The following is a 25738-nucleotide window of genomic DNA, read 5'->3' on the forward strand; positions in this document are numbered from 1 at the left end:
GTAGTATGGGACCACTGCTGGCTCCCAAAACAAAAAACAGTCATTTCAGGTTTCCTGGCCATACTTGTCTCTGTGTCACTTTGTACAAGTCCCCCCACTGGACCTTGGTCTGATCATTATCATCATCAAAATACCACCACCACCATCTTTATGACAGATACTTAACAGACTGCTTACTGTCGGCCAGGAACTCTTTTTAAACATTCAACTCATTTAGCTTTCACAGAGACCCTATAAGATAGGTCTGTTATGATGCTGTTTTATAGACAAGGAGACTGAGACACAGAAAAATTAGGTAGCTTGTCCAAGTCTCACAACTGGCAGTTGGCAGAACCAGACCTTAAACCCAGGCAGTCTGGCTCCGGAGTCCGTCCCCTTTTCCAGTGCGCTGTCTCTCATGTGAAATATGGGAGGGCACCACTTTGAATGAACTGTTGCATCCGAAGCACCTAGCATGGAAACTGGGGAGAGTAGATGCTCAATAAATGGTTGCTTTCGTTGGATGATCTCACTCGACATTCTGTGCTTCGTTCTGTCTTTCCTTCTCAGAGGTCAGCCCTGGGAGCGTGGGGAAGGAGGGATCACAGCTGAGCTGGGTGATCATTCTCGTCCAAGTAACAAATCAGCCAAGTCACAGAGTCATGCGTTTTATTTTTAAACACTTACATACCTCTGCAAATGGGTGGCAAGCCAGGGTAGTGTTCTGTGTGCCCTGGTTTGGGATCCGGCTAATTTAGGGGAAGGAGGTGGGGCCGGAGAGGCTGTGGTCGTAGGCACTGGAAATGGAGCCTTCACAGCTCAGCCCGCTTCCCCTCCCAGTGGGGTCTCTCGTGTCCTTGCTCGGCTGAACTTTCCCTGGCCTTTGGCATTGTGGCCAGCTGGCCCTTCGGAGAGGATGGCATCCATCGAGCAGCTGCTCCGCCGGAGCCAGCTGACTCCCCATAAGCCCTGCCCTGGCCCTGTTTTCCCTCCGATTGTCAGGGTGGCTGTAGCCTTGGTGGGGCCTCAGACCAGAGAAGGCAGCGACCCGAGGATAGAGTGACAGAAGGATGGGGGAGGAGGGGCTCATCCCTCCAGCCTGCAGAAGCCGCTGCCTGTCGCCCACCTTCCTGCTCTTGCCGAGACAGTGACTCAGGCCCAGACCACTCCCCGGGGAGCCAGGATTTCAGCCACTATCAACTGCCACCTACTCTTCGCTCAGCCCTCCCTTCTCTCTCACCTCCCTCCTCTCCCCGCTCCCCACAACTGTGATCTCTGCCCAGCCGGAGGTATCTGAAAGACACAGGCTGGGGTAGACTGAGTCATCCCAGGGTTCTCCCCACCCCCAGGCCAAGCCTAGGCCCATTCACGCTCAGGAGAAACAAATTCTGGTGGCCAAGAGAAGGCTGGGAGGAAGATGTAGGTTTTAGCTTCTTTAAGCTCTTCTTGGTAATGGAAGTGGAGGACTCTCCAAAGAAGGCAGGGCTTGAGGGATCTGGGGTGACCAGGGGATCCCCACCCAACTGCAATCTGGGTCTGCCTCTTGTCTCTGCCCCTGCAGTGGAGGGGGTGGGGAAACAAAAGATTGAGAAACCCAGCGAATCGAAAATGCACAAAAGCTAGTTTTGTAAATAGACATTACACAAGAGCAGGAGTTTTTTGGGAAAGGTTTTACTGAGACACACAGAGTTAGCCAGCTGGCATCATGCTGCTAATAGAGATATTTACTGTTTGAAAAAGTGTATTTGTAGCTTTGGAGAACATCCTGTTGACTTTTCTTTATTGTGAAAGAAAATAGAACCTTGCCCCCCCCTCCCCCGTGCACAGAAGTTTTTTCCTTTTTCTGAGGTGGGGCATGTTGAGGGCTGGAGAAGGGTAGGGCTGGGAGAAATGTTCTCTCCGTTTTGTTGCTGAGACCAAAATATCCCTCCTGCCCTCTGGTGCTCATATTTATGGAATGGCAGGCAGAACCAAGTAAGGAATCCTACTCCGGGGGCCGGGAACTCACAGTCTTCTTGATGGCTTCCAGAATGTAGAGATGCTCTGGGGCGCAGGCCCAGTCCTCTCCCTGGGCCTCTGCTTACCCCGCCCCCCCTCCCCGCCCCAATTCCGAGGGGAGAGCCCTGAGGAAAGCTGTGAGGAGGAGGAGGGACAGACGTCCGGAAGCCCAGGGAGCCAGCCCTCCGTAGCCCCAGCTGTGCCAAGGCGGCGCTGTTCTCGGAGATGCTGCGATGCTGTCACTCTTGCCTCACACTTGCCTAAACAGCTGCTTCTCCTGAGGATGTCCCAGGGTCCCAGCAGGGGCCGCGAGCCACAGGGTGAAATCAGGGGTCAAGGAGGAGAAGAGGCAGAAGAGCTGGTTGACGTGCCGGCTCTTCCCTCTCGCCATGTTTCACCACTTCAGTGGCGGAGAGTCTGACCCTTCCATCAGGGCACCTGCCCCAGTTTCCTGGCTATCTCTCCGGTGCAGTGGAGCAGATCTGCCGTTTGGCAGCCGCAGGATAAACCCAGGGGACTTTTCTCCCTTCATATTTCCTCTCATGCTCTTGCAAACGTTTCCCCTTGACCCATGCTTATAACTTCACCAATACCAGAGGCCAGCTCCATTTTCTCCATCTTCACTGAATGTACATTCCCTTCACCCCAGCGGTGCTTGTGGCTGGTGGTACCTTTTTAGGTTTTGTCTTAGTCAGGTAAGGATTGGGAGACCAAGGGCGATGATACTGCTTTTCTTTGTTCTTTATATAGCCTGACCTAAGAGTGGCTTTTTTCAGGAACCTTAAATTAGATTATGGTATTTTATAGGGCCCTTGGGGCGGTGGACTCATTTTACTCATTCATTTAATCATTCATTCACTGCTTACTGTGTGTGTAAAACCAGACTGTTAACTCCATGAGGTCATAGGATGAGTCTGCCTTGTTCATCCTGATATCCCTAGAACCTGGCATAGTGCTAGGCATCAGGAGGCCCTGAATACATGTTTACTGACCATTCAGTAAAAGATTGAAAATAGCACTGTGCCTCATACAGCCCTTGCAGGAGTTGCAAAGAAGTGTTAACGTTCAGTCCTACCCTTGAGGTGCTTAGGTGTCATAATCAGAAAGCAAGATGTGTGCTCCTCAAAGTTCATTAACCTGTACCTTTTACCAAGCAGAGCTTACTTTGGTAATGAAAGGATGGCTCAGTCTGAGGAAGTGTATTTGCACAGTTCATCACATTACTAGGCCCTAGGAGAACCAATTGGTCAACTAAATGCATGCTGAAAAGGTATCAGTGTAATTCAAAAATCCAGTCTTTGTATCTTTCGGTAAACTAGGAACAGAAAAACATGTCCTTACTATTAGGAGGCTTCCTGGCTGAAACGGGGAGCCCTCTTCATAATTAATAGTGAAAGATCAGACTCCAAGCATTCTTACTAAAGTTAGAAACATTTTTATACAATTTCTAGCTGATGCTGTTACCACAAGACAAGAAATAGGTATTAAATATTGGGGAGGAAGAGAGAAGTTTTACAGCTATTTTCAAATGATCTCACTATCTATTTGGAAAACCCAATTAGTTCATTTTCTCCCTTTTTCTCTCTCTATAGCTTAAGAATGTAGGTGTGGTGATTGGCTGTGGGGTAAATATTTTAACAACCAATAGCTTTCCTGTGTACCAGGAAGATAAAATGAAAAAGAGAATCCATTTGTAGTATAACCAAAAATATAAGTTTCCATAGGATATACCTAAGACGTGTGTAGGGCTAAAAAATTTCACATATAAGTATTACTTTGGGATGTTAATATTTAATAAAATAAGTGTAGATGACCTGTATGGAAAAATTCTTAAGACTTAAAGGATATAATAAAAAGACTTGAATGAATGAAAAGAAATCTTATGGCCCTGAATGAGCAAACTTCATTATTTATAAAGATGTAGGTTCTTCAGAAGTTAATCTATACATGTATGACTGAAAAATTGTGCTGTACACCAGAAATTGACACAACATTGTAAACTGACTATAACTCAATACATTTTTTTAAAAAAGTTAATCTATAAATATAATGTATTTTCAGTAATAAATATCCTGACTTGGGGGGAGGAGTATGGGACACAGCAGATGATTCTGAATCTCATCTTAAATATGAAAACAAATTAGAATAGCTGAGAAGTTACCTGAAAAAGAAATGTACTGAGAAGGGATTGCATTACTAGGTATTAAGAGTTGTTATAAACGTAAATAACCAAATCTATGTTATTGGCAAAAGAGTAGACAGATCTGTGGTATAGAATGGAAGTATTAACACTGATAAAATGATTTTTCAAAGATAGATTGATTTTTAAATCATGTTAAAACAACTGGCTAGCCATTACTCAACCTCTAAATGGAGTAAAGATTTAACTATAAAAAAAACCCACTAAAATTCATATGGAAATTAAAGAGATACAGAATAGCCAAAACAATCTTGACAAAAAACAAAGTTGGAGGACTCACACTTCCCGATCTCAAAACTTACTACAAAGCAACAGTAATTAGGACAGTGTGGTACTAGCAATAAAGACAGACATGTAGATCAATGGAATAGAAGTGAGAGTCCAGAAATATACCTTTACATTTGTAGTCAGTTGACTTTTAACGAGGATCCCAGGACAGGTCAATGGAGAAGAAAGTCTTTTCAACATACAGTGCTGGCATAAATGGATATTCACGTGCAAAAGAATGAAATAGGACCTTCATCTACACCATATACAAAAATTAACTCAGAATGGATCAAAGACCTAAATGCAAGATCTGAAGCTATAAAACTCTAAGAGGAAAACATGAAGATGAATCTGCATGACTTTGGATTTGGCAAAGAATTCTTAGGTATGATACCAAAACCACAAACAGCAGAAGAAAACATAGATTAAGCTTCGTCAAAATCTAAAACTTTTAAGCTCCAAAGGACACTATTAAGAAAAAAAAGTTTTTTTAACTGACAAGTGAGAGAAGATATTTGCAAATCGTATATCTGATTAGGGACTTGTACCCAGAGTATATAAAGAACTTCTACAACTCAGCAGTAAAGAGGACAATCCATTTTTTTTAATAGGCTAACAATTTGAATAGATGTTTCTCCAAAGAAGACATACAGATGACTAATAAGCACATAAAAAGGTGCTCAGTATCATTAGTCATTAGAGAAATGTAAATCAAAGCCATAATGAAATAGTCCTCATACCCCCTAGAATGGCTGAAATAAAATAGACAGTGTCAAATGTTGGTGAGGAGGTGGAGAAATTGGAACCCTTGTACACTACTGGTGGGATGCAGCATGGTGCAGCCACTTTGGAAAGCAGTCTGGCAGTTTCTCAAAAAAGTTTAACCTGGACTTAAACCATATTGCCCAGCAATTTAAGTCCTAGGTGTATATACCCAAGAGAAATGGAAGCATATGTCCACAGGAAAACCCAAACACGAATGTTTACAGCAACATTACTCATAATAGATAAAAGTGGATAAACTAAATGTGGTATATCCATACAATGGAATATCACTCAGTGATTAAAAAGGACTGGAGCACTGATATTTGCCACAACATGGATGATCCTTGAAAACATTTTGCTAAGTAAAAGAAGCTAACCCAAAAGGCCACATGTTATATCATTCTATTTATATGAAATATCCTCAATAGGCAAATCCACAGAGATGGAAAGTAGATGTCTTTCTACTACACTGCTAAATGGTGAGTGATTAAAAGATACAAGATTTCCTTTTGGGTGATGAAAATATTCTGAAATTAGATAGTGGTGATGATTACACAGAGTTCTGTGAATAGACCAAAAACACCAAATTGTACGCTTTAGAAGGACAAATGTTTATGGTATGTGAATTATATCTCAATAAAGCTGTTATTTAAAAAATAATAAATCAGATTCTGAGTAAAGATGATAGATTGTGAGATTTGTGAGGGAGATAAAACTAGAAGTATACATCTGATTTTACCTCCCTCACAAATCCTGCGAGAAGCACAGTGAAGTGATTTTTTTAAAACATAAATCTACAAATTCAGGGCAAATAGAAGAGACATCGACAGCGACATTTGGGGATTGGAGTGTTGTTACATGGGGTAACTGACATGGCAGCTCCTAGAAAGCCAAATTGTGGACTAGACTTAGGAAAAACCAAGAGAATCCTCAGAGGTTCAGGAATTGGTGGCACTATGTGCATCTAAAAGTGGGGTGAAGCCAAACACTCAGATCAGGAGGATTGGTTGAAAGCTGCTTCTGTGTAAGTTGAGAGCCATACCATCTCCTCCCCAACTAACCAGAGACTGTCCCTGCCTCACTTAGTGGAAGAATGAAGGGACCCCACCCCTAGAGAGTGTGAAGCAGGGAGTTTCTCTACTAGGATGCACAAAGGTAGATTTACTGTGTAAAACTAGTAAAGCTTAAGCTTCAGGACCCCTCGCTGGCATGGACCTTGTCCAAGGCACTGGAAGGAACCCTAGCCATGTGTTCACATGAGCCTGTGTTTCTGTAAAGTTCGTCAATGTATTTATACTGCACTCAATTAAGAAAAACGTCTGCCTTCGCTTCCTCCTTTTTCTTCTTTATGTTACCCTTCATATCAGGCAGCTTTGGAGTAGCCTAGACCCTTTTGGAGATGAGACAGGATTGGGAGGAGGGGTGAATTGGGAATAAAGACATTTTTAGAAAAATTTAATAAAAACAAGTGAGACATTATTAATCCCTGAGTTGGAAATATACAAAGGGTATCTTTTTTTTCAATTGAAGTATAGTCAGTTACAATGTGTCAATTTCTAGTGTACAGCATAATGTTTCAGTCACACGTATACATACATATATTTGTTTTCATATTCTTTTTCATTATAGGTTACTGCAACATATTGAATATAGTTCCCTGTGCTATACAGAAGAAATTTGGTTTTTAACTGTTTTATATATAGTAGGTAATATTTGCAGATCTCAAACTCCCAATTTATCCCCTCCCACCCTCTTTCCCCCCAGTAACTGTAGGTTTGTTTACTATGTCTGTAAGTCTTGTTTCTGTTTTGAGGATAAGTTCATTAGTGTCTTCTTTTTTCTTTCTTTCTTTCTTTCTTTCTTTCTTTCATTCATTCTTTCATTCTTCCCTTCCTTCCTTCCTTCCTTCCTTCCTTCCTTCCTTCCTCTCTTTCTTCCACATATGAGTAATATAATGGTATTTTTTTTTCTTTCTGTCTTACTTCACTTAGAATGACAATCTCCATATCTATTCATGTTGCTGCGAATGGCATTATTTTATTCTTTTTTATGGCTGAGTAGTATTCCATGGTATAAGTATACCACAGCCTCTTTATCCAGTCCTCTGTCAATGGACATTTAGGTTGTTTCTTTGTTTTGGCTATTGTATATAGTGCTGCTGTGAACATTGGGGTGCATATATCTTTTCGAATTAGAGTTCCCTCCAGGTACATGCCCAGGGGTGGGATTGCTGGATCATAGGATAAGTCTATTTTCAATCTTCTGAGGAATCTCCGTACTGTTTTCCATAATGGCTGCACCAAACTACATTCCCACCAGGAGTGTAGGAGGGTTCCCTTTTCTCCACACCCTCTCCAGCATTTATTGTTCGTGGGCTTTTGATCATGGCCATTCTGACTGGTGTGAGGTGGTACCTCATTGTAGTTTTCATTTGCATTTCTCTGATAATTAGCGATATTGATTTTTTTCATGTACCCATTGGCCATTTGTATGTCTTCATTGTAGAATTGCTTATTTAAGTCTTCTGCCCATTTTTGGATTGGGTTGTTTGTTTTTTTGTTATCAAGTTGTATGAGCTGTTTATATATTCTGGAAATTAAGCCTTTGTCAGTCACATCATTTGCATATATTTTCTCCCATTCCGTAGGTTGCCATTTGTTTTGTTTATGGTTTCCTTTGCTGTGCAAAAGCTTATAAGTTTAATTAGGTCCCATTTGTTTAGTTTTGCTTTTATTTCTATTGCCTGGGTAGACTGGGAGAACATTGCTAAGATTTATGTCAAAATGTTTTGCCTATATTTTCTTCTAAGAGGTTTATAGTGTCTTGTCTTATGTTTAAGTCTTTAGGCCATTTTGAGTTTATTTTTGTGTGTGGTGTGAGGGAGTGTTCTAGCTTCATTGATTTACATGCTGCTGTCGTTTTCCCAGCACCATTTGCTGAAGAGACTGTCTTTACTCTGTTGTATGTTCTTGCCTCCTTTGTTGAAGATTAATTGACAAAGGGTACATTTTTTGATCATCTTCAAATTTATTTTATTATCTAAGGGAAAAATTGGATTAAAAATAGGACACAAAACAAAAGTGACAAAGGTGAGCAATGAAATCAGTACTCTTCTGAAATCAAGGAAAGTATAACAAAATATTGTTACATTGTACCAAAAGCTAGTAATTCATTAAGAGAAAAAGATCAGTTTTAAATAGGAGTGTTGATGACTTGATAATACAGTTAATGAAGAGGAGGAGCAAATCATATTAACACACTGCTAAAACATTTAAATTTCTACTGGATTTAGCATGAAAGACATAATGAAGATAACATAAAACTCATGATATTTCCTCCTACGAGGACATCAGTGACAAACCAGTTACTCTTATTAATTCAGAGCATTTAAGATTAGTCATTGTGCAAGAAAATTTGAAATGTGCCCTGAAATCTTAGTTTGTTTATGAAAGAAACATGAGATTTTCCTAAATTTTACAACAATCCTAAAATTTATATTTATATATTATCAGTAAGCTGAGGAAAAGAAATCTTTTCTAAACTGTCAGTAATAGAAAACAAATTTCAATCAACTCTACTAGAGAAAGGGCTGAATTATCTTTCTTTTCTCTCTAAGAAAATGATTTACCAACTGTGTGTCATATGAAGAGGCAATCATAGACTATGTAGCCAAAAAAATGTAGAGGAATAAACATAAAGGTGTGTCAGGCAGATGATTAATAAAAATATTAGGTTATTCTTGATTTTCTGATGTTCATATTATTTGTCAGCTTTTATAACTTGTAATTTATCATTCTCTTTTCTCTGTCTAAATAAACATTCCCTTTCCGGCCTATTTTTATATTTGTAATTTCATAATCTTTTTCTTTAAAAGGGCATGCAAAATCGTATAAGCTTCTGGCCCACTAAACCCAGACCCACTTCAAGCATAGGTGAGGGCAGGGCCACACAGGAGGGTGAAGTTGGTGGACACATGTGGAGTGCCGACACACCCCTTACACACACACACACACACACACACACACACACACACGACCTCTTCTCCTCACTGAGCTCCCAGAACACTCAACTAGGCCTTTTTTCCCAAGTGCAAGGGAGTGAAAGGATCTTCTCTAGGGAATTTTACCTCCCCCTAAGAAAACACTAGACACTAACAGCAGGGGTCCCCCTCAAAACTGCTGAGCCAGATCATGCTACACAACAGACAGACATTATTCAGGTACTCACAGCTTCTAGTCAGCTTTTTTGTCCCAAATCATAAATTCAAGAAGACAACCACAACTTACACTCATCCAGGAGACATGTTTAGTATGAAAAATGGATGCTAAGACAAACAGGATAAAAAAGCAACTTGAACAGGAGCTGAGACTGTAAAGGAAGAAGAAAATTTTTTAAGCTATCATTGAGATTCTCAGAGAGATATGATGTCCAGAAATAAAAATAGGATGCCATTAAAAACAAAAAGGACATCCTGCAAGTTAAGAAGAGCTATTGGAAATTAAAAACATGATAGCAAAAGTGAAAAACTCTTTGGAAATATTAGAAGATAAGGAAACACTGAAAAACAAAGAAACTAGAGGACCAGCCAGGGAGAGTCAACATCAGAATTATAAAAATTTCAGGAATAAAAAATAGAGAAAATGAGTGTAGGGTAAAGAATCAACAACAACAAAGTATTCTTTAATCCAAGAACTAAAGACTATAAATCGCCAAATTGAAAGATTCCTGTGACACCCCCAGCACGGATGAAAACAAACCCACAAGATACATTGCTGTGAAATTTTAGCCCACTGGGGACAGACATCTGCATGAAATAAAGAGCAGGTCACATACAATGGTTGGGAGTCAGAGTGGCTTTAGACTTCACCACCACAGTGGTAGTGGGATCTGAGAAGCCCCTGAAGCAATGCCTTTGAGATTCTGAAAGAAATCACATCCAGCCTATAATTCTATACCTAGTCAAGCTAATCAGCATGCGGATAGAATAAAAAGGGTCTGGGTTGTGCAGAGTCTCAAAGATTATCTCCATCACACTGTTTCTCGATCCAAGTGAAGAGTAAACCAAGAAAGAGGAAGACACGGAATCCAGGTGGAAAAAAATCCTAGGAGAGAGGCGGAAGGAATCCCTGTGAGGCTGGTGACAGGAGAGCCAGGGATGGCAGCTACACAGCAGAGTGGAGGCAGCCAGTCCACCCCAGAGCAGGTCAGAGGCTCCCACAGAGGCTGCTGCAAGACGGGAAAATGGTAGGACACCTGATAGGAGTGAACGTATTGCGAGTAGATTTAGACAGCTGAGCTAGGATTCGGGATGAAGACGTAGAGAATTAAGCACACAAAGGAAAACATGATTTTTAGGGAAGGCAAAAACTTGTGCAGTGTTCTTAGTTCTGTATTGCTGTGTAACAAATTGCTCCACAACTTAGTGCCTCCAAACAACAACATGAGTTTCTGACTGTCAAAATGTTGAGGGGGCAGGGGATTGGCTCGGGAACTCTGCCGTCCCCTGTGGGTTTGGCTGAGGCTGAACAATCTGCTGGCTGCCACATGCAGGAAGGAAAACAAACCACATCGTGCTCCTAATAGTTTATTTCATACTGAGCTAACCAAATCACAATATAATTCTATTGAGAAGAAGTAGTTGCAAATGTGCCTTTGGGTGATAGGGGTGAAGACCCAAAAGAGGTGTGTGTGTTTGTTAAGTCTTTCTTTCCCAAAATAAAAAGTCAGTAATAGGGCCTCAAACCTAACAATCAAGAGGCGGCAATACAAGGATTTCTATTTAGAGGTGCAAAGGTACATATCAAACCAGTGAGTTGAAAGCGCTTGTCTCAGGCAAATGAGATTGGGGGTCCCAGAACCTACTGTTTTACTTAACATTGTTGCCTTGTTGAACTGTGTACAAATATAACTTTGATAAGAGCAAACCTTAGATAAATAGAAGGAAATCATAAAAGTAATAAATTTAGATGAAGTTTATGTGTTGGTGTGGAGGAGGCAGGTCTTTCTCAGTAGCACACCAGAAGAAGAAATCATAAAGGAGGAAGATAGATTTGGTTGATTTAAACTTCATACCAATTAAAAGCTTCTATGCATTAAACACACACATGCACAAAAGGGAATGGTAAACACTAGGCAGGGGGAAAAATTCCTGATGTACCAGCCAAGGGGCTGGTGGGAAGTGTAAACTATTTCGATCCTTTAAAAAATGTAACTGTTCATTCTGTCCCTGGGGCAATTTGGCAAGTGAATCAAAGTCTTGAACCTGCATATATCCTTTGACCCAGCAGTTCCAATACTGGGAATGTATCCTATGTGACTAAGCCTTCATGTACCCAAAGATTTAGCCAATAGAGTTTTTGCTTATAATAGAAGAAAAATGTGAAACCATTGGAATGACCACCAGTAAGCAATGTGGATTACAAAAATAAAACTAGTGGTGCGGTTAATTAATGAAATACAAGGTAGCTCTTAAAAGTCAGTCTGATGAGAACTATGTGTTGACATATAAAGACATTCCTATGATAAGTGCTTCTTTTTTATGTAAATATGCATATACTGTACACACGTACACACACGTGTACACACTGAGGTTGGGGATATTACTGTTCTGCTCTGGGATTTTGTGTGTGTGCCTGTGTGTGTGTGTCTATGTGTTTGCCCTTTGTGTTTTTCCATGTTTTCCAAGTTTTTGACATTGATCAGGTGTTATTTTTATAGTCAAGGAAAAAAACTTAAGGGATTTTTTTTTTTTTTAGTTTATTTGAAAAATATGGAAAGTGCGAAGAAGAAAACAGTAATCATATTCTCACCACCCAAAATTAACCACTACTAGCATTTGGCATATTTGCTTCAGGTTTTTTTCTTTCTGCAAATGTTTTGAATATAATTAACACCAAAACATTAACTTTGATTATCTTTTTGATATGAGGCTGGGAGCTGTTTTGGGTTTTTCTTTTTTTCTTTTCCTTCTCTGTCTTTCTCTCTGTCTTCTCTTTCTTTTTCTGTTTTAGGCTTTTCTGTATTTCTCAGGTTTTCTCTGATGAGCGTATTTTACTTGTTAAAGAGATGAACTGTAATTAACCATAAAAGGTAGAATTTAAAATGCCAAGTAAAGTCTTAGACATTTCAAAGAAGGTAAGCAAGAGAACAGCTTTGAAGCCAGGAGGAAGGGAAGCGTTCCCTGTCGGTGGGGTGGTCGTATGTCCCAGTTACCCAGGACCGTCCAAGTTTTATGCCCATTGTCCCGATGAAATTATTAATGACATGTTGACACTAAAAGTGTCTCTGTTTGGGATGGGAAGTTATTTATAAGGAGTCTGGATTGAGGGGGGAGGATACACAAACAGCCACTTGGCTGAATCGGGGTAATTGTATTGGGTGAATGGGAAAGGAGAGTGGGAGGACAGCTGAGACCATGTTACAGAGGCGCTGTGACGGCTGGGTGAAGAAGCGCCTCCACCAGTTCTAGGGCTGGGGCAGGAAACGTACAAGGGGAGCTTGGAGCATCTTGTGGTCCAGAAAGTAAGGAAGTACTAAACCAGACACGCACACGCACACACACACACACACGGGCATGTCAGAAAGACACAGGAGCCAACTGAAGGAGCTCCCAATGGCCAGAGCTGGAACAGTTTGAGCAACAAAATGAAGTAGTATTGGAATATAACTCATATAAAATGAGCATCTATGTGTTTATACTGATATAAATGACTGAATAAATAAATGGAGAATAGAGATCTCCCATGCAGAATCCCAAATAACTCATGCAAATACTCTGCCCTTGAAGAGGTGGAGTGTAACTCCTCATTGCTTAAGTGTGGGCTGTGCCTCGGGACTTCCTTCCAAAGAGGGGAGGGGAGGAGGGGTGACTATATGATGGAGAATCCTGGGAAACGCTACCTCAGCCAGGTGACCAAGGTTCACATGAGCAGTATCACATGCTGTGTTGATAGCGTGTGTACAAAGTATGATGTGGTGAGAATCACACTTGATTCTCCCAAAACCCATAACCCAAGTCTAGTCATGAGAAAAATAGCAGACAAATCCCAGTTGAGCGACAGTCTATAAAAATACCGGACTAGTGCTCCTTAAAACTGTCATGGTCACCAAAAACAAGGGAAAGTCTGAGAAGATATCAAGAGGAGTGTAAGGAGACTTAATAACTAGATGGAATTTGGTAATAGGTGGGATCCTGGAACTTAAAAAGAACATTAGGTCAAAACTAAGGGAATCTGAATAAAGTGTAGACTTTAATATTTCAATATGGGTATGTTAATTGTGACAAAGTTACTGTACTAATATAAGATGTTAATAATAAGGGAAACTGGATGTGGGACATATGAAGGTTGTGTACTGTCTTCACAATTGTTCTGTAAATCTAAAACTTTCAAGATTAAAAGTTATATTTTTTCAAGAGTATTCTTTTAGCAGGCAGGGCTTTGGGAGAGAGGAGCTGAAAGATAATCAGAATTGTATGATGAAGTTATAGGTGATTGTCAGTAGTGGCAGTGGAGTTACAGAGAGAGACCTGGCTCCATCCACGCGGCTCACGCAACGTCGAGTTTGCGCAGAAGCGCCCAGGTCAGCACCAGCCTCCTCCTCCTGATAATGCTGTCCTCGAGCATTTCCAGTCTCGTAACGATGGACCCTGTCTAAATCCCGTAGTATTTTAAGGTTAGGTATTTTGATCAGACGATTTTTCCTAGTTCCTTCAAATACATGCAGCAAATTCACGTGAAAGAATATCAAACTGAGTCGCAGAGAGAAAATTGGACGAGAAGTCGCAGCCCTGACTGTTGGTTCTGGGTTCTGTTGTTGAATGACCCTGGGCGAGTCACTGAACCCCTCCAGATCTGCTTCCTCATCTGCAAAGTGAGAGGGTTGCACTGGGAGGAATTTCTATGGTAACTTGCAGTTCTAAAAATACTATGATTCTAAACTCGGATTGAGAGAGAGGCTGTGGCACCACAGATAATGGGATCTAAGTCCCTGATTTCTTTGTGTCTAGTCTGTGCTGCGAGACTTCAAGGCAGTGTCACTTTGAAGACCACTCTGAGGATGCTTTAGAATTCCCACCCCGCTCCCCGTGTTCTGGGAACGGAGATTCAGTCTAGAACTCAGGTTTTAGATAAGCTATTACAAAGGACCACCTAGTCCAACTCCTTTGTCTCATAGCTTAGGAAACCATTCAGCGGCAGAGACCAGAGTTTCTGATTCCTGCTCTGAGCTTTTTCTGCCACAACATGCTTCGCACAGAACAGGATCGATCTTTTCGCAATGCCACCCGGACCTCATCTGCACTGTCACCAAAATGGTCCTTGAGGGCAGTTGCTCGCTGTCCAAAACCATCGTGTCAGTCAGCTCGAGTCCCTGATGTGGGGAAAAGTGACTGGGGGGAGGGGAACAGGACTAAGGCGCTCCTCTCCCCTGAACCTTTCCTCTTTAGGCCTGAGAAAGGGAAATGGCAGTTTCGTTTTTGTCCTTCCTTTTCAGTTCCATAAGCTTCCCTTCTCTCCCCCCAATAATTATATAGCCAGAGATTATTTGTTTACAGAAGCCACGTGAATCAGCCAGCCCCCAAAGGGTTAACGCTCCCAAATTACGGGGCTGGGTTAACAATAAACAGGATGTCCTCCAGAAATTAAATTTAAACCGCTGTGACTCAGGCTGCCCCATCCTCTCAACCAGATTGTTGTCTGGGGTTATTATCGGTGGTTAATTATACCACTGGGTTTAGCAGCAGTGTTGGTCAGTGTGGCCAAGAGAAGCCAGGCTCCGGGAGAGGGAGGGGCCTGGTGGGTAGGGTGGGGGCCACAGGGGGAGTGGGAGGTTTGAGTGGAAGGACCACTTGTCCAGAGCGCTGAGAGGAGAGGGGTGAGAGTGGGGTCCAGCCTGCACACGCGGCTCTTCCCTGAGCTGATCCGAGCCAGGGTGCTTGGCTCCCTCGACCTAGTGGTGAGAAGCCTGTGTTTCTGTAGCTGTTGGGGTGCAGTACAGTTCTTCTCTTCTCAGAATTGTAGAATCATGGAATCTTCAGCACCTGAAGGAAGCTTCTGGATTATCCAGTTTAACCCTCTCATTTCACAGAGTAGGAAATTAAGTCCCAGCAGTCATTACCTGCGGAAGGGCAGCCTGCTCATCAGAGGCGGAGGCAGGGTTAGCGCTCAGGTTTGGCCTCCTAGACCAGGACCTTCCTTCCATTGTGCCAAGCTGCCTTCCATTTCCAAGTGGGGAACCTAAGGTGCACAGCTTCCCATCGAGTTTAGGGCAGACCTGGGCTGGGTTTCAGGCTCCTCTGAGTTAGCCTCACTTAGGTGTTGTCAGTGCTTGCATGAGATAACCCAGCCTGGCTGGCCCTTGATACCCCTACAATTTGTCATCTCTCCCCAGCCACTCAAGGAGCCCTGCACAGTTTGTAGAGAAGCAGTGAGGCCCCTAATACAGATGATAGTGGGATTTGTGGTTAAAGGCACATTTTCATGGGTGATAGCTATCCGGGTGAGCCTGTGGGTTCTGATTTTGTGGCTCCTTGAGATGCAGGGTTTCTAGTGACTTAATAGTACAGTCTCTCCTTTCCTGTCTTGACCTTTGGAACATATTTAAATGACAGACTATTAGTAGGAAAGATGCTCTGGGCCACCTCCATCTGACATTGTCCAAGGAGGACCATTCCGGAGCCCAGCCTGACCGATAACGGTCCTAGACCCACAGGCACATGGTCCAAGCACCCGGGAGCGAGGCCCTGCCGCTCTTCTGTACCCTCTCAGGGAGAAGTGGTGATGCCTTGTCGTCTTTCCGGTGACATTCTTCCCTGTTTCTCCTGACGGCCCTCTTTATCTCTGTCTCTTACAGGATTCCTTTCAAGATTGGGCAGCCCAAGAAACAGATCGTCCCCAAAACAGTGAGTAACAGGTTCTTTCATTCCGAGACTCTCCCGTGGCCTTTGCACAGAACCGGAGCTTTGACTTGATGCATTGTGGGGCTGGGAGGGCAGAACCTGGGCCTTATTCCCAGTCGTGCTGCCCTAGAAGCTCTCACAGACTGGGGCTGAGGGGCCTTCCTGTCCTGGGACATTTTCCTCCCTCTGATCAGCCTGGGCTCCTTCCCCTCCTCAGGCAGGTGGAGGAGGTGGGTTACAAGGTGAGGGCAGATAACACTGCTTCTCAACAGCCCATCACTGCACTAAAAGGGTTCCTGAAGCATAGGCTCCCGCCAAGGATACATCCCAGGTCTTTATTTCTGCCACCTCAGGCTGGTAAAAGGCCAGGAAGATGTCCAGGTCCCTTTCTCTCCACTTCTAAATGCATTCTTTTTTTTTTTTTTAAACTGATGTCTAGTTGATTTGTAACATTCTGGTGTAGAGCATAGTGATTGAGTTATATGTATATATTTTTCATTACAGGTTATTACAAGTTACTGAATGTAGTTCACTGTGCTATACAGTAGGACCTTGTTGTTTATCTATTTTATATATAGCAGTTTGTATCTGCTAATCCCAGACTCCTATTTATCCCTCCACTCCTCTTTCCCCTTGGTAATCATAAGTTTGTTTTCTATGTCTGTGAGTCTGTTCTGTTTTGTAAATAAGTTCATTTGTATCATTTTTTTAGATTCCACGTATAAGTGATATCGTATGACATTTGCCTTTCTCTTTCTTACTTACTTCACTTAGTTTGATAATCTTTAGATCCATCCGTGTCGCTGCAGGTGGCATTATTTCATTCTTTTTCATGGCTGAGTAGTATTCCATTGTATATATTATCACATCTTCTTTATCCAATCATCTGTCGATGGACATTTAGGTTGCTTCCATGTCTTGGCCATTGTAACTAGTGCTGCTATGAACATTGGGGTGCATGTATCTTTTCAAATTAGAGTTTTCTCTGGATATATACTAAGGAGTGGGATTGCTGGTTTATGTGGTAACTCTATTTATAGTTTTTTAAGAAATCCTATATGTTTTCATAATGGTTGCACAAAATTACATTCCCTTTTCTCCACTCTCTCTCCAGCATTTATTGTTTGTGGACTTTTTAATGTGGCCATTCTAACCGGTGTGAGGTGATACCTCATTGTAGTTTTGATCTGCATTTCTCTGATAATTAGTGATATTGAGCATTTTTTCATGTGCCTATAGGTCATCTGTATGTCTTTATTGGAGAAATGTCTGTTGAGGTCGTCTGCCCATTTTTGGATTGGGTTGTTTGTTTCTTTATTATTCAGTTATATGAGCTATTGTATATTCTGCAGATTGAGCCCTTGTCAGTCACATCATTTACAAATATTTTCTCCCAGTCTATAGGTTGTCTTTTCATTTTGTTTATGGTTTCCTTTGCTGTGCAAAAACTCATACGTTTGATTAGGTCCCATTTGTTTACTTCTGCTTTTATTTCCGTTGCCTTGGGAGCCTGACCTAGGAACACACTGCTGCAGTTTATGTCAGAGAATGCTGAACACATTCTTAGCCAGGACCCAGAGCCACTCCGTGGGAGGGGATGATTGAATCCTTCTCTCTGTAAGCCTACAGTTTTAGCCCTATTTTATCTTGACAACGGGAGAAGAAGAGAATGTAGATAATTAGAAAGTTAGAGCTGGAAGCCCTTAGGGATCACCCAGTCCAACAGCTTACTGAGTTTTCCTAATGAAGAAACTGAGGCTCGTGGAGTTGCAGTGACTTTCGAAGCTTATAGACCTCGTTCTGACAGAGCTGAAATTAGAACTCAAGTTGGAGGCTCTCTTCAGTACTCTTTCCATTGCCTCATGCGACCTCACTCAGGCTGTGAAGATCTCCCAAGGTTTTGGACTTCTAGTCAAAAATGACTTCTGCAGCTCCTCACCCAAAATCTGAGTAAGGCTCCTGAGGGTTTGACATGACAGATCATTTGTGTACTGCGTCTCTCGCTGTGACGGCTCCAGGAAGCCCAGCGCTGTCAGCCTGGTGGAGGCTCCTGACTGTCACCGCAGCCACTGACAGTTCTCGTCTTAGTAAGCTTAGCCCTCCTTGGCTCAGGACTGAGTACTGGGTTTGGCGGGAAGGGAGGTCCAGCACACATCTGAGCCCTGGCTCCATCTTTGGGAAATCCAAAGTTAGGTCACTTAACAGGAAATGGGCCCACGTTAAAAGAACCCGCCTTTTTTCCAAGCAAAGGCAGGCCGAGGACAGACTGAGTTTACCTCCCATGCAGAGGCTGACCAGCTGCGGAGGCTCTGAGCTGAAGCGCGAAGAATCTGGGCTTGCTCCAGCCGGCTGCAGGAAGTGGGAAGGTGTGGCTTTGAGTCTCCAGAGTTTAATCCAGGGCAGATCTGAAAGGGAGGGAAGTGGTTTCGAGAAGAGTCTTTTATTCCCAGCACTCGCTACCAGAAAACCAACCAACAAACAAAAATTTCTCCTAACACCCCAACTGTTATCGAAATAGCCTTTGTTCTCCACAGAAAGTATAGGCTGGAATGCAGTTTCCAGCATCTTTGCAAGAATTTGTTATTGGAAAGATCTCCTTGTTTTACTCTGAGGAGTGACAGGGGCTCCCCAGAGGAAGGGTGGATGTACAGTCTTGGTCCCGTGGATGGGCCCGCGGCCTCCCTCTTCCCTTCCTCGCATTTGTCTTGTTTGGGGTGGAATTGTGGTCCTCTAACTCATGCATCAGCTGCTCCAGACAGGGCATCGTGGACTGGTTAAGAAGCCAGATTTGGTGGGTTCCCTGCTTAAATTCCCCTCCTGGCCCTGCCACCTGTGGTCTGTGACCTGAGGCAAGTTCCTTACCCTCTCCGAGCCTTAGTTTTCTCCGTTGTGAGGATGATATGAGTACCTGTGTCATTGACGTATTATGCGTCTTACGTGAGGTCATGCATATGAAGCACTTAACCCAGTGTCTGGCATGTAGTGAGCCCTTGACAAATATTAACTTCATTCTGAGAAGATAGCTAGTGTGACTCTTTATAAAGCGCCAAGGACACAGCCTGTCTCACGCAGCGAGATTCCCCGGTGCACTGAAGGGGTGGGCCAGGCTCTGATCTCTCACAAGGAATCGGAGCTGAGTTGTAGCTTGGAATAGAGTTATTTGCTTCCTCAACTCCCCAGAGGCACCAAAGGATAATGTAGCAAGACCCGGCGTCTTCAGAGTCTCCACCCCGCAAGCCCCCTCCTGGCCCCAAAACAGGCCAGGGCTGTGTGCTGTCTCGGCAGCTGCCCCCAGACACTGGTGACGCACTGGTTTTCTTGTCCAGGCACTTTCAGGGAGGGGAGCAGATGTGGCTGCCTGGGTTATTGGAATTAGTGGCACCCTGTCATGGGAAGAAATACTCATGTTATCTTCAGGGAGTTTCAGGAGGTTTTTGGCTCAAGGCACCCAACCAGCAGACACAAAGAAAGCATTGTGCGTTTGCCCTCCCTGTTCTCCTGTGCCCAGGTTATTAACGCAAATTCCAGGATTGTCAAGGCTTTGTCTGGAAGGGCGTGTTCTCTGCAGGAGCTGACCACTGGGACCGAAATGGAAGGACAGACATTCCTCCACCTCCCAGTCCTAACCTTCGGCTCCGTCCCCTCCCACTGTCCCAGTCCATAAAGGAGTGGGAGCAGCTTGGTGCAGCGAAGAGAGGCTGCCCCTCCCTCTGTAACTGGGGTGATGGAGGACTCTCTGAAGCAAGGGTTTCCCTGGGTCTCACACACACCTGAATTCCCAGCTGGGTAGGCAGTCCGTGAAGTCAGGGCAGACAGGAGTCTGGCAGGTTGAGCCTTCTTGAGAAGGGTTTTCATGTGCAAAACAGAGGGACCCTTTGTGGGTTTTTTGTTGTTTTTTTGTTGTTTGTTTGTTTTTATTGAAGTATAGTTGATTTATAGTGTGTTAATTTCTGGTGTATAACAGTGATTCAATCATACATATATATATTCTTTTTCACATTTCATTTCACTAAAGGTTATTACAAGTCATTGAATATAGTTCCCTGTGCTATACAGTAGGACCTTATTATTTATTCTGTATACAGTAGTTTGTATCTGCTAACCCCATACTCCCAATTTATGGAGGGACCCTTGGTAACAAACCAAAGGGAGGCCTCTGTCCACCTGGAGCAGCCCTTGAAGAGGAGCTTCTCAGAAGGCCCCGCGCTCCCTCTGCGTCAGCTCGGATCTGGCTCAGCTTAGCCCAGGGACGAGAGCCTGGCCCTGCCTGCCGGCCTCCCTCTTCCCTTCTCCATGAGCATAAGTGGGTGGGAACTCAGCCCACTATTCACCTAACAACCATCGAGCTCCTGCCATGAGCCAGCCTGGCCTCGGCACTGGGGACAAGCTGTGAGCAGCACGGTCCCTCCTGCCACCCTGAGCCTCCGGGAATGCGGGGGCAGCCGAGGCGGTCTCTCTGCTTGATCCTCCCCGTGCTGACCTCGCCAGCCGGACACGCCCGTCCTGACCCGCCGACAGTCGTGCACATGTGTTTACACTCACATTGTTGACTGAGGTCCAGTTGCCTTTCTGGCAAAGGCATCAAGCATCCAAAGATGTTCAGATCTTTTGTATTTGGCTTTTTCTGTCAGAATGGATATACCTTGGAATGAGACTCCAGTGCATCCCTTGATCCCCTTAACTGTTGTCCGAGGGTCCAGAATCCTGGCGCTGCCTGTCTCAGATCTTTCCCCAGTGGAGGAGGGAGACCTCAGGACCAAGGAGCTATGCAGGTGAAGCAACCCCTGGCTGGCGCCCAGAGGTGAGGAGGAGAAGCGTTCTCAAACTTCGCTTAGGCCGTCAGATGGCCTTGAGCACATAAAGTGGAAGAATCGAACTCCCACCCCGACACACCTCTCTGCATCCAGTGTGAGACCCCGAGTTCCTCCTCAGCCAGAGCGATCCAGCCCCATCGGAAGCCTGCAGTCCTTCTCCATGCAAGTCCCAGCAGCACAGCCAGGGAGGCCAGGTGTTCCTGACATCCCACACACGGCACACCGGGGGTTACACAAGAGAGCGCCAGGGGGCCGTGGCTCTCGCCTCCCCTCCCGGGGCACCTACTCTGTGCTCTTGATCTTCAGGAGAGCTGGACTCCGGCCCCAGTGCCCTTAATTTCAGTCTCATCTTTCTGGCAAAAAAATACTTTTTAGACATGAAGACTCTGCTCAGTTGTCACATCCTACAAAGTAAGAAAGATGTGTCCAGTAGGGGGAGGCCCCGGTACGGCCCCCAGACTCAGGCCTTGTCCCAGCTGCCCACTGACCCCTGCGTGTTTTGTGCTGCTCCTCCTCTCCGCCAGAGGGTTTCAGACCAGTCTGCACCCCCAGACTCCCGTCCTCTCCCCACCCCAGTATGTAGGAGGGGGGCAAGGAGGCACCGTGTGTGGGCTGGGCATCTGGCTCTGTGCTCTACACAGACTGCACGTTAACCCTCCAAACAAGCCAGAGAGGCCGATGCTGTTGCCCCGCCTCCTTGTCGGCCACCTGACAGCCCCCTGATCTGAGAGCAAGTGAAATTATCCCATTTTACTAGAAAAGAAATGGAGGCTCAAATGTTGGTAATATTTGTGAGGTTCCACATCTGGTTTCAGAGTTCACATCTTCTGTCTCTGCCCATTCGCCTGCAGCACCTTCCCTCCCCCAGGGCGCTGTTGGAGAAAGGACTAGCCTAACTTCGGTGCAGACTTGCAAGGGCGGAGCCAAGCCCCTTTGCTCCAGAGCAAATCCCCAACTTGCGGTCTCACTGGAGGCCATTCAGGCCTTCAGCTAAGACTTTGATTCCTGTCTATCTACAAACCCCCTGAGATAAGTAACACTTAAACTTTTATCAGGCATATGCACTTTAGTGGGAGTGAATTATGAATTTTTTCATAAGAGAATCTTCTGTTAGATCATAAGAAAGGTGATGGTGAAGACGCTGGGTTCCTGGGTGGAGAAACAGTGCGTCTGTGGGAAAGATTGTAGGACAGGAGGCTGGGGCACTGGTGATGAATTTTACTTCACAGCTTTGTGGAAGGTCCCAGATGTTAGGATTGTAAAGTAAGAGAAAGACTTTGCAATGTGTTCCTGCGTCTAAGTTCTACAGTTCCCGTGGGCAAGCTGAGCTGTCTCCACGCAGGAGAACCCGGTGGTCACGCCCGAGGACCGGCACTAAGTGGGTCCCCCGCGTCCTGCCATCCAGGGGCGCCCCACAGTCCGCGGTTACGTGTGCGTGTGTGAGTTTTATCTCTCCCACCAGACCCACATCAACTTTATTTGCCAGTGTATCCCTGGCCCCTGACAGAATGCATTGCACTTAATGGATGCTCAATAAATGTGTGTGGAGTTAATGAATGTAGTTTAAAATATAAAAAAGGCCTGAACTAGGGGTCTGAATTCTAGCCCTGCTTTGCCACTGCCTACCTCTGTGTCCTTCCATAAATCACACCCCCTGTCCAGGCTGCGTTCTCCTCATTTATCATGTGAAATAATTGGCCTGAATAGTATTCTGCCCCGTCTGTGACTGTGTTGAATTTACCTAAATCCAAACGTGGAGCAGGAGGCTGAGGGGGTTTTAGAAGGCCCCCTCCTGGGGCCCTGTTGATGGGCAGGTGGTTTCTGAGGCGTGGTGGGGCTTTGGTGATCTCTGCGAATTTGCACGTCTTCACCTCCAAGCTGCATGGCAAGCTAGAGTCAGGATTTAGGGCTATCCCTGGCAGGGGTCTCGGGGTAGCAGGCAAGAAGGCACTGTCATAGGTCATGGCTTTAGTTCATCAGCCAGTGCTTTTCCCCCTTTGGTAGAATGATTGTGAAGGGCACAGGCCTGGGAGCCAGGCCGCCTGGCCCGTGTTCGAACCCCAGGCCTGCCGCTCACTAGCGGTGTGACCTCAAGCAGGCGACCCCACTCTGTCCCAGTGACCTCAGTGCGGTGAGGGCCCTCAGCACATCTGTGAGTGGTGGAGGAGGAGCCAGTGGTGGGAGCCCGGTGAGCATTCTGTGACTGTGAGCTGGCTTTGCCTCGAGAAGCCACAGGGGGAGCCAGAAGGAGGAGAGGCTGGGGCTCGGTCCCTCCTAACAGCCCTCAGACGTCAGGACCCCACACACCCCTCTCCTGAGAGACCGCTGCCAGCCCCATTTTACAGATGGGGGGATTCAGGCCCGGAAGTGCACATGACTTTCCCAGCTTCACCTGACTGATGTGGAGGCAGTAGAATTGGGTTCAATGTTCATACCCACTTGGTTTAAATATTTGGGGAATGCGATAACTAACCCAGAGTGTGGAGCGCCTTGCCTGAGTCAGTAGTAATGGTGTTTGTGATTGGTACCTCCCAGTGCACGGAGCGTGGCTGCCTGGTCTTTCTGGAGCCACCCTGAACCTAGCAGGCGGGGACCTGTAGGAAACCAAGGCCAGGAGGGGAGGTGCCTCCCCACCTCAGAGCAGCGCAGAGGCAGGGACAGGAGCAGACCCCCTGCCCACCCACCGGAGCTTCAGTCACACTCTGAGCACCTCACCTGCCACCGGAGGAGGTGGGGAGGAGCGAGCGCAGCCCAGCCCCCCGCTCCGCTCCCCGCAGTGGAAGAACAGAGCTGTGATCCGCTGGTCCCTGCCTGGCTGGCCCGTCTAGGAGGGGAGTCTCGCGCCCTAAATCAAACACAATTAACTTGGGAACACTGGGCTCCTGTGTCATTGGCGATGTGCTGGTGCTTGTAGGAGCTGGGTGGTGGTGCTCTCTGCAGACGGGGGGGGAGAGGGGGAGGGCGTGGAGGACGTTTCACAGGCTGGCAGATTTTTTCCAGCGTGCTGTCATTCCTCCACTGACTGAGTTATCTCCTTCCTCACAGGTGGAGAGAGACTTTGAGAGGGAGTATGGAAAACTCCAGCAGTGAGTGTCAAAGCCCAGAAGGGAGGGCGGGCCGGGGGGTGGGGGAGGGGTTTAGGGAGAGGGTTGCTGCTTGGAGAAGGAAAGAGCCCTCTGCCCACTCTGCCTGGTCCGCTCCGCCGCCCGTTCGTGGGCTGCTCATCTGCCCCGTTAGCACCTGGGAGCCGAGGGCAGCTCAGTTCACCACCTGCCAGAAATTCTCTCCTGAGTGGCGGCTGCATGACAGTTGTTAACTCATAGCCTTTGGGTGCGTGGCCACTCGCCGAGCTCATAGTGGCCCTTCAGTCAAGGAGAACGTCCCTGCAGAGCAGGGCTCCTCCTCCTGGCAGGCGACCCAGAGTGTCAGGTCGGGCTGATCTCAGGTGGACGGGCAGAATGAAGCAGAAGCAGGTGGGCGATGCCAGGTCCCCAGGTCCAACACCCTGCCTTGCAGGCTGGAGGAGCAGACCAAGAGGCTGCAGAAGGACATGAAGAAGAGCACGGACGCCGACCTGGGTAGGTGGCCCGTCCCCCACGCGCAGTCTGCATGGGGGTGGGGCAGAGGGGGACACCCTCCCCACTCAGTCCCTTTGGGGCTGGCTTTGAAGTAAGTGCACTTAGCAGATGCCCCACAGATGTCCCAGAGAAGTGGCTTGAGGTCACTTCTCAGCTGGCAGGTACCACTCACCACTTTCCCTGGAGCAGCGTCAGCCACCAGTGGCGCGTGGAGGGCAGCTCCCATGGTCTTTGCCACAGCGCCTCCTGCCGCTGCTCGTCCCGAGGACGGGGCGGGCCTGGACGTGACCTGCTCCTGGCCCCGGCCTCTCCACATGGTGTGTGTAGCAAGCCACCGGTCTGATGTTGAGTCTGTCCGTTACTTGTGTTGTAGTTAGTTCTGAGTTTCACGGGTTCCTCCTTTCTCTGTGGCTCCCGCTGCCTTTCCAGTAAGGAGCTGCTGTGGCCTGTGCTTCCTTTCCTCCCTGCTGCTCCACACGACTACTCTCCAAGCATGACAGGAAGGGCCAGACCGTCAGGGAGCCATGCAGTAGAGTCTGGCTGTAGAGAGTGCAAGTTTTTAACAAAGAAATTGGGATAAACAGGGACTCCTGGAGCCTAGGATTCCTGGCTTCTGTCCCAAGTCAGAAGGGGAGTCTGGTCAGAGAAAGCCCTCTGAAAACAGTGGTACCCCAGGTCCTTGCAAGGCCCAGGCCCCACAGTCCGGGCCAGAAAGCCCTGTGCTCTGGTGCGTCAGTCACTGGAGGGCTCACTGCCGAGTGGATCGTCCGGCACATCCCAACTTTCTGATTCATCACGTCTGGGTAAGGCCCAAAAAAGTTCCCAGGCATTACTGTTCTGGGGACCCCACTTTGAGAACCACTGCTCCACACAGTTGAGGGGAGTCACATTACACCCTTCCTGGTCCTGGAAACTCCTGAGCTGCTGCTTGGACAGGATCTCAGAGCCAAAGCTATGGGTCCAGAACAAGATCACATGGGTGTGACTAGTCTCTGCCGGGTCCTTGTTGACCCCTGCACTCTGAGGTTACATTAGGGCTCCAGAGGCCCACATGGGGTCTGAGACCCGTGTGCTCCCTGAGGTTGGCAGCCCACCATTCTCCTGGTTTGTGCTGGGCTGACCACGCCCCTCTTGTGTCCCTGCAGAAGCAGGATGAGGAATGTGAGCTGGTCCAGAGGAGAATGGAAGCCACGGCGCCCTGGTCTGTTCACATAGGTTCGGGATGGGGGTTCCAGGCACA

General features: G+C 46.0%; 1 protein-coding gene across 2 annotated transcripts in view; it reads left to right on the top strand.

The window, feature by feature from the left end:
* BIN3 (bridging integrator 3) overlaps positions 1-25738 on the top strand; it is a 45004-nt gene that overhangs the window by 7612 nt on the left and 11654 nt on the right. The window contains exons 2-5 of one of the 2 annotated variants that reach the window (XM_045516665.2): positions 16061-16109; positions 20738-20907; positions 23966-24006; positions 24437-24498. In XM_045516665.2, the coding sequence (XP_045372621.1) occupies positions 24471-24498 (28 nt within the window). In that variant the 5' untranslated portion in view covers positions 16061-16109; positions 20738-20907; positions 23966-24006; positions 24437-24470. The remainder of the gene's footprint in view (positions 1-16060; positions 16110-20737; positions 20908-23965; positions 24007-24436; positions 24499-25738) is intronic. The other variant, XM_010954983.3, reaches the window with a different exon arrangement.

This window comes from Camelus bactrianus, chromosome 31 (genome assembly GCF_048773025.1).
Source record: "Camelus bactrianus isolate YW-2024 breed Bactrian camel chromosome 31, ASM4877302v1, whole genome shotgun sequence".
NCBI lineage: Eukaryota > Metazoa > Chordata > Mammalia > Artiodactyla > Camelidae > Camelus > Camelus bactrianus.